Raw genomic sequence first — 9,088 nt, 5'->3', positions numbered from 1 at the left:
TGACCGGGCCAGTGCATGACACTTTCAGTCGGATTCAGGTCGGACCCGGGTCTGAAAAAAACCTCCCGTGCGGTGCTCTAATCCAGAGTCCAAAAAAGGGGGAGGGGAAGAGAAGGGAGTAAAGGGAAGCAAGATCAGCCAATGCGCTATCTCGGAGGCCATGCTCTGTGCGCCGTAGTTGAAAACATTGCTACAAGATGGGGCGACCTTAGTAGCAGTAGCTCGCGTATCTCCAGTGTCTCGTAAATGGTCATTCTAAACGCGCCCCATTTTTTAAAGTGTGCAACCACACTGACCACACTGGCCCGCACAGCGCTCGGTATTTCGTATTACTATTGCACCGATCGCACTGGAACGTGACAGTTTATCTGTTGCAACAGCGCTTTGCGCGTGACGTTTGGTTTCTCTCATGACCTGATCAACCTGGTTCACGGAGGAACGAAACTAAGGAGAGGCCCTGACGTCACTCTTTGTGAAGCAAAAGTGAAGCCGGAAGTTGGCGTTGCTCATCGCGATGCTCCGCCTTTCGTGCCACCCTCCTCTCTTGTTTACATCTTTCGCGAAACCACGCCGCGCTGCGCGTGGTTTCGCGCACGCTCGCGCAACATCCGGCAGAGCACGGTGCAGGTAACACAGCGCAACAAGACACGGTGACTAACGCAAACCCACCCACACAGCGCCTCTGCCACGGCACGAAACCTACCAGAGCAACACGTGTGAGCGCTCAAAATCAGAACAACGCCGCCATTGTGGCCCAAAAGGCGTGGCCATACAAAAAAAAAATAAAAAAGCAGCAAAAAAATGAGAACCTACTACGTCATTTCCGCCACACTTTTCTGCTAGCGCGCGGAGGGGGTAGGGCCTCTCCTTAGTTTCCTTCCTCCATGACCTGGTTCAACTTTCTGGCGCTAATGTGCAGCGTGAGAACACGTCCCAAAATCTGCGTTTGACCCGTCGCCCGGCTAGCTCAGTCGGTAGAGCATGAGACTCTTAATCTCAGGGTCGTGGGTTCGAGCCCCACGTTGGGCGTAGGTATTCTTTTTTTGCTTGGTATTGTATTTTGTAATTTTTTTGTTTCGGTTATTATGCTGATGAGATATACTAACAAAAATGAAGTCCATGTGTTATTGACTAATTACTTTATCTACATTTCTGTGTTTACTATCACTGTAACCCATGTCACAGATTTCTGCACGAGGATGAAGTACACGTTGCATAGTTCACGAATGCTGAAGAGAAAATAAATACAAATTGCAGGAAGAAAACTTAATTTCTAGCATGAGCGACATGCGTAAATGGTAAGCAGTATGTATGGTCAAGAGCTGGGAAGTAGAAATTGGAACACTAGAAAAATACGAAGCGTGGGTATGCATAATCCGTAATCTTCCGCTATGAGCAAAAAGAGAAAGATACGAACTTTAATGATGCGCTGGAGATGTTAGCCTGGCTGATTGCCTGTCATGCTACTCCAGGTACTGTGCGACAATTATGACCACATAAACACTTCTATATTGATCTCGACAGTTTATGGTGAATCAGACCATATAAACTGTTCTAATAAATATCACCAGCAAAAAAACAAGATGGAATAGCAGTACAATTATCTCCAACGGCGGTAAATATTGCAGCGCGGTTCGCTTGTTAACTAACGAAATGTGCAGAAAAAACTTTGCGCACTACAGGAGATCTGCCGCTCTCCCTCATTAAAAGAAAATATTCGGCCATCGCGGCCGGGATTTCTTAAAACGGTTGCACCATTTGGGGTGTATATTTGTCCCACAACAATAATCGCCATGTGCCTTGCTTGCGTTTTCTTTCCTGAAAACTCGGCGCTCGCTACTTTCCTGTCGAGAATGCTGCGTCACACTGATAAGGCGCATGCCGTTCGTGACTGGAAAGTACCGGGCTCGCAGCGTTAAAGAAAGGAAACGCGGGCAGCACGGATGACGATTATCGTTGTGGGACAAGATACGCCCCAAAGGGTGTAAATTTTTCTATACCCGCGGCCACCTCGGGCTCTGCATCGCAACGACACAGGCACTGAGCGAGAGTTGCAGGTGCACACCCAAACAAATGTACTGCACCCTTTGGGTCGTATCATGCTACACAACGATAATCGTCACCTGTCTTGCTTGCGCTTCCTGTCTTGGAAATGCTGCGCTCGCTACTCTCCTGTTGAGAAATGCCCCGTCATGCTGATAACGCGCATGCCGTTCGTGACTTGGAAGTACCGAGCTCGCAGCGTTAAAGAAAAAGAAAGATGACGATTATTGTCGTGTGGCAAGATACGATTTAAACGGTGTAGTTTTGTTTAAGAGCGTAGGAAAGTTGCTATATAGTCATGCAGATCGGATAGTTCATGTGGGCATTACGATGTTGCTTGGCTCATTTCCTGGTGTCTTATACGTTTGCTATCTCTAATTCTTTCTGCCGGAGACGCACGCTATGCGCTCGCGTTCCCGATTACGCGGAAAGAGCGCTCGCCAATTGCAGAGTCGTTCGCGTGCCACAGCTACGATTGCAGCCTTTCTCGCCGTCAGAATAGCACGCAGATTAAACTACGGCGTGCACAAGCAAGCAAGCAGCCGGCTGTGATCGCCACCATCTAGAGAACAAAAAAAAAAAAACCTGCACTCTTTCGGACGTGAGTCACGCGCAAAGGCATTTCACTAACCATGCTTAGACGAGAAAAAAATGAAAGAGGGAAGGGGGGGGGGGGGGGTGGGGGGTGCAGTGCGAATGATCGCACAGCGCGTCGCAAAGAGGCATGAGTGACTTGACAAGATGCAGTATATGTGTGTGCGAAATTCTAGGACGTCAATAGCTAGCTCATAATAAACCCGATTAGCTCTAGCAGGCTAGGTAGCATTGTTGCCGCCCCGTTTAGTCGTTACCGGTAGTCCACCTCTTGAATAACACGGCCGAACCCGTGCAGTGAAGCGAGTCCCGCGGTGCAGCTCTTCTCTGACTCATGGAAGTGCTGCTGCGCTGGCAGCGGGGCGCCTTGACGGAGCGTTACATGGGGAGCTGGCGATCGACAATCACTCTCAGGTAAATACACTTGCGGTAGCTGTCTGGTATGTATGGTATATAGGTACTCACATACCCTGTTGTACAGCTCGAAATTGGAGATTGCTTGATTGAAAGCGCGTTTTATTATATGAAACAGTACGAAGTCTTTGGTTCCATGCCCTACACGAAAGCAGACTGTAAGTTAAGCGGGACTGTGGCCTATTGCAACTCTGCGGATTTTGCAACGCTGCGGCCGTTCCGCAATTTTGGACTTACTGTACACCTTTATATAGGTCGCAGTATAGTTGTGTCTCGCAACTCCCGACGAGATGTGGTCTGTCATTCAATGCGTTTCTCCCCTCACATTGAGCAGGTCTAAATAACAGTGTCTGTGGTGCAGCATGTTAGATAAAAAGACAGAGATGCAATGCGGAGTATCGACAAATATATTTTTCATTTAATCAACGTGCGACACTTTCCTTACTAGTGCTCTCTCGAGGTCATAAACATGCCTGTGTAGGAATATTTCCTCTTTATTTTTTTTGGTGCTCGGATGCTTTCATTTTTCGTTTCTTTTTTTTCCGGAAATGGGTGCCCCACTAAGGTGTCATTTACTTTCATTTGATGTTGACAAGGTAAATGCCGCGATGCACCATCTCCTATACTAAACGCTTACTATAGCCTACAACGCGGTACTGTCCTGTCTTGGTCTCGGTAATGGTGCGAATCAGTGGCAGTGCCACCTACGTATAATCATCCCTGATCGCCAGCTTACAGTAGGGGAAGAAGAAGAATTGAAGAGCGAGCTGGCGGGTGCACGTGACCCGCGCCGCGTGCTTTGCGCTTCGTGTTCCATGCGTAGCTGCTCTGCTTACGTTAAGTCGAAGGCGCCTTCCCGAGCCCTTCGCGAGCCTCGAGAAAGACAACGCTGCTGCACCGGCCCTTCACGTCCGCCGAGTACCTCCGAGCAACCCCGTCGGCGGGTCGAAGATGTCGCACTCGCCGCCCGGGATGGTCTCGGAATCGACGTCGAAGGCGTCGCGGCTGTCCAGGCCTCCCACGGAGTCGGCCTCCCGCAGCTCCAGGGCTTCCCGCCTGTTTCAATCTGTCCGGCGCAGCATCGCCACCGAGATGACGACCGCGTTGTCCGAGGCGACCGCGGCGCGGCGGCCCTTCCTCACCGCGGAGACCGCGGTCGAGCTCCAGGAGGAGGAGCGCAGCACGTCCACCTTCTCCTGGGACGCGTCGCTGCTCGCCTCGAGCGCCTCCCTCTTCTGGGTGATGCTGGACGTGATGTTCAAGGTGAACCCGTCCATCGCGACGCCCAAGCTGCTGTTCCACTTCTCGCTGGGCATCTTCGTCGGGAGCATGACGCTCATGTCGGGCGTCGCCGAGCCCTACGGCCCGCTGGCCGCCCAGTCGCTGCTGTTCGTGCGCAGCGTGGCCATGACCGGCGCGCACTTCGCGCGCCTCTTCTCGCTGCGGTTCCTGACCGTGATCGACGCGTACACCGTGAGCAGCCTGGGGCCCGTGCTGGCGGTGCTGCCGGAGTGCGCCAGCCGCCAGGGGGCCACCGTGGGTCGCGTGCTCCCGCTGTGCATGGCCGCGCTCGCGCTGTGCCTGCTGGGATACTCGAAGCAGTACCGCGCCTCGGACCCCACGTCGGCGCGTCGCTTCGCGGCCGGCTGCGCGCTCACGCTCACGGCCTCGGTGCTGCGCGCCGCGGTGAGCCGCTTCAACGACGCCACGTGGCACCTGCCCAGCGTGGTGCAGGAGTTCCACTTCTCGTTCGTCAGCCTCATCGCGTCCTGCGTGCTGGTCGTGTTCTTCGACAACATGCGCGCCCTGTACGACGACCTCGACATGGGCGCCATGGTGTTCCTGGCGCAGGTACGAGCGGCGGTACAGACGGGCAGCGTTCGGCGAACGACTATAATACAGTGTCGCACTGCGGGCTTGTTGTTGTTAGTGCATCGTCTTGGAATGGCAGACGAACGCGAGCAAGACAAGGACGCTGAAGAAAACGTGAACGCACAGACACGGCGCTTGTGTCTTGCGCTGTGTCCGTCTTTGCGTTAGTTTTCTTCCGTGTCATCGTCCTGCATCCAAGACGCCTTTCTGCTTTCCAAGACGCCAAGACGAGCTCTCTGGTAGAAACGCGGCTTCTTGCGTGGTCCGCGGATGCGCGCAGGCGAGCGCCATCAGGACGGTGTTACAAGGAACTCGGCGCGCCGCTCTATGGATGGCAAAAACGCTGGAAAAGGGGTTTGCGTTTGAGTTTTAACGTAATAGAATTATGTTTTTTCGTATATTCAAATTGCAATGTCTCTAGGTTTGTCAGAGAGCAAGACAATAACAAAGTAAAAGCAGGAGCGAACGTTTCGACAAGTGGGCTTGTCTTTTCGAAGGCGACATATATGGTTTTCTCAGCACTGTATATATGAGCATAGGGTTTAATTGGGAGAGGAGGGTAAGGCGGCTGTGTGAGGCAACGACCGAAGGTGTGTTAGCGGCGTAAGTCGTACGCCGCTAAGTGGGTAAGTCGTACTTCCCGATTTTTTTAACGCATTTTACTTGAGACATTCTGTTAGTTCAGCAACGTATCTGCGCTACACGGAGGGCCTGCCTGATTATGCCTGGCTCCTGACCAGTGGCGTAGCTAGGTCGTCTGGCACCCGGGGCCCAAAGGTCTTCTGTCATCGCCCCCCCCCCCCCCCCCGGGTGTAGTCGAGGAAGGCGAGGATATCGACAGACATATTTGACACCCCCCCCGTCCCACTGCCCCCCCCCCCCCCCCATTGCTACGCCACTGTTCCGAACTATTTTTCGCTCACAAAACGGTCGACGCGGGACGCCGACGCCGGATTTTCTGTGACACCGGCGCCCTAGCCATATACACAGCTTCGCCGTAAAACGGGGCACCGGACGCATCGACCAACGTTGCCTGTAAACGTTCTCTCCTGACGGACGCCGCTGCATGACGATTACTTAACGGGGAGGATGACGGCTGTGGGAATCAAGCGTTGAGCAAAGCATATTATGCAAGAAAAGTCAGAGAGAGTGATTGTCAAGAGAAGTAGGCGCTATTTTCTGCCCACTTTAGGGAGCACGGCTCAGCGCCTTGGGGAAGGGGAGAAAAGAGAAGTCCGAGGCGGTCACAGAGCCCATGTTTGACAGCGGTAGCCAGGCGGCGCATTGACAAGTTGCACGACAGCCCCGTGTCCTCCAGGAATGTGAGAAGGTACCTGAAGGAGGAGCTGGTGTTGCCGGCAAAACAAAGAAAGAGCGAAAGTTCTCTTGGCATTAAAGTACCACAGGGGTGAGAGAGAGGGCTGGTACACGGCCAGAAATGTAGTTTTCTGGATCTTGTCACATATAGCAGGCGAACCACTGCTCACGATAGAATATTGCTATTTTATATTTTATTTTCTGTAAAAGAATAAAGCTTTTACGTGGTTAGGTTAAGACACCCTCTTCGGAAGGTATGCCTCAGACTGCCACTTGAACTGTATAATTACCGAAAGTGCTGGAAATAATGTTGACCGAAGAGGAGTGTGTTACCAAGAACCGGTGTTGTCGCGCAGTATACTTTTAGGCAGTGCCGACGTTCCAAAGCGTAAAACCGTTCATTCCTTCGTCTTTCAAGCCAAATGCAACATATACTATATAAGCGCCACACGATTAGTAAAATATATGTAGGTGTTTTGGTGACCATAGAGGAAGCTAACAAATTTGTGCTAATTATGATTTTTGTCGAGCTTCACCGCGTTCCAACCACTGGACTTAGCGAGGCTAAACTCGCGAACAATAAAGTGTACGTTCGAAGCTATAGCGAAGGTAGTCCAATGTTATAGGTGCATTGGGCACGTCGCACAAAATTCCTAGTTGGGATGTAAGCAGGTGGCTTATCACCTATTGAAAATTTTCCCACGTTAAGCAAAGACACTCGGTGATTAGAGTCAACTGCTGGTAAGTTCAGAAGTGTTTCAGGGCGCTAATTTTAAGCAGTCGCACCTTCGATGCCGGCAGTGGGACGGCTTAGGGTATAGGACCGCCGAAAGGGACAGGTGGGCAGCATGTAAGAGCACTTGAGAAAGATTGAAAACCGGGCTAGTGGGTCGATGTCATTGTTGCCCGGCAGTTGGCCAATGGCGCACCCGACAACGATAAACCAGGAGCGAGGAGGAGGTTGCCGCTATAGCGAGAAGTGAGGCAAGACATTGTTTGCAAGCTGCTACCTATAGTGCGTGCCAATTATTTCTGCGCTAAACATCACTAGCGTTTACTTCTATTATATTAAACAGTGGGTGAACAACAGGTGCATCAACGAGAAGTCGGCGTCGGGCCAGGACACTTCGTCATAGCCCTGACGAAGATGAAATCCTCAGGTCGACTCGTTGGCTCCGGTGTATACTCAATTGTGGAGCCACTTCGAGTCTGCCTCCTTCCTGCAAACACACTTGCCGCGTTTGGATTACTCCTGCGACAAGAGAGAGAGAGAGAGAAATAACGTTTATTTGCACCCGCAAAAAAGAGCGCCGAGGAGTTGAGTCTTCCTTTCTCTTCGGCTTGCTCCTCCCTTTTCAGCTGGCTGATGCTCCTTGGAGCTCAGCGGTGTCCAGGGCCATGCGGATGACTTCTCTTTGATCATCTTCCTTCGAGCTGGTCATTAAAGTCTCCCAGGATTGTCTATCCCTATCTGGTTTATTGTATCTAGGACATGTCCATATTATGTGGATCATGTCCGCTTTTGCCCCGCAGTGTTTGCAATTCATATTCTCAATGCTATCGTGCCATCTCTTCAGAATGTAGGGGTTGCAGATCACCCCCGCTTGGAGTTGCCTCCATGTTATCTCTTCTTGCTTACTTAGTTTCTTATGCGCCGCTGGCAGTGCCTGCGACAACGCGCTGCATCTTTTGCCATGGACGCGCTTTGCACTTTCAGCGAAGCAAGCTTTCTTTTCCTCGCTCGCTTCCGTTCTGATTCCTCGGCGATCTTTTTTGCGTCAACCTTCCCAGGTGAGCTTCGCGTACCTCTTCGCCCTGACCAAGGCGCGCAGCCTGGAGCACCACGGCGTGGTCAACCTCTTCGTGTACGTCCTGGACGCGTGCCTGTCACTCGCCGTCTCGCACCTGGTGCTCGACGAGGTGTCGGGCCGCCAGAGCGACTGCGCCGCGCTGCTCGTGATGGCGGCCGTCATCATCGTCGAGGCCTGCCGAATCGGCCAGGTGCACGTGGACTCGTGCTGCCACCACACCTGGTGGCTCGTGCTCAACTTGCCCGTCTTGTCGCCCCCGAGGCTGCTGTCCCCGGGGAGCGAGTCGCGTGCACTTTCGGCCGCGCTCGCTGACGTGCAGCGCCGTTAGTGCATATGCCACGTCACGCCAGACGGGGGCCTTCTTTCCCTATATAGGGACTTTATTTTAGAGGCGCATCACGCCAGTTTTGTTTCGTTTTGTGCGCAATACCGATCGCGTAACAGCTTCGCCCATAAAGAATGCGTTTGATTTTTTCTGCTGATGTCCGCCTTCGGGCCCATTCTTCGTTCGTGTATTCGTCGACGATGTTCTTTGACCATATACGATTGGTGTGTGTGCGCCGGCCTGGCAACGTCACCTCACGTCACGTCCACCTTTGTCACCACCCCCGCCATCGCCACACAAACGAACGATATTCTTTGGCTCTGTCCTTTTACATATGTATTGTGAGCCGAACACACTCTAATTTCCCACTTTGTGTTAAAAAAATGTGGAGGGCGCTTAAGCTTCGCCTTTAATGGCTCATTCACTCCGGCGACTTGAGGAGGTCGCGCGATCATTTGCGACTCGCGGTCAAAAAGCGACCGGAGGCGACTGATGTTCACACCGGCAAGCCCGGCTGAGCGCGACCCGCAAGTCGCAATCCCGAAGATTATCTTTCTCAGCGAGAACTCTCGGAATCTACGCGGAATTCTCCGCGACGCGGTAGGAGGCCGGATGTAGACACATGAAAGATCACTTCCGGTGCGCCGCTGATTGGTTTTTCAGTTTTGCGACCACGGTCGCGCGACTGGCCCAAAATGGTCGCCTTTCGAGA

General features: G+C 52.5%; 1 protein-coding gene and 1 non-coding gene across 3 annotated transcripts; both read left to right on the top strand.

The window, feature by feature from the left end:
* Positions 1–956: 956 nt before the first annotated feature.
* Positions 957–1,029, top strand: TRNAK-CUU (transfer RNA lysine (anticodon CUU)). The gene has a single exon. It is a non-coding gene; the product is annotated as a tRNA-Lys (tRNA).
* A 1,768-nt stretch (positions 1,030–2,797) lies between these two features.
* Positions 2,798–8,533, top strand: LOC135921070 (uncharacterized). Of its 2 annotated transcripts, none has more exons than XR_010570432.2 (2): positions 2,798–3,051; positions 8,032–8,165. XR_010570432.2 is itself a non-coding variant. In XM_065455387.2 (2 exons), the coding sequence occupies exons 1-2, from the start codon at positions 4,003–4,005 to the stop codon at positions 8,377–8,379; spliced, it is 1,248 nt and encodes a 415-aa protein (XP_065311459.1). In that variant the 5' UTR covers positions 3,488–4,002; the 3' UTR covers positions 8,380–8,533. The 2 variants fall into 2 exon arrangements, 1 of the variants encoding a protein (XP_065311459.1); XM_065455387.2 differs by lacking the exon at positions 2,798–3,051 and adding an exon at positions 3,488–4,902 and having other exon boundaries at positions 8,032–8,533.
* The last annotated feature ends 555 nt before the right edge of the window (positions 8,534–9,088 follow it).

This window comes from Dermacentor albipictus, chromosome 2 (assembly GCF_038994185.2).
Source record: "Dermacentor albipictus isolate Rhodes 1998 colony chromosome 2, USDA_Dalb.pri_finalv2, whole genome shotgun sequence".
NCBI lineage: Eukaryota > Metazoa > Arthropoda > Arachnida > Ixodida > Ixodidae > Dermacentor > Dermacentor albipictus.
The sequence above is the reverse complement of the archived record's forward strand: the minus strand, read 5'-3'. Positions and strand labels throughout refer to the sequence as shown.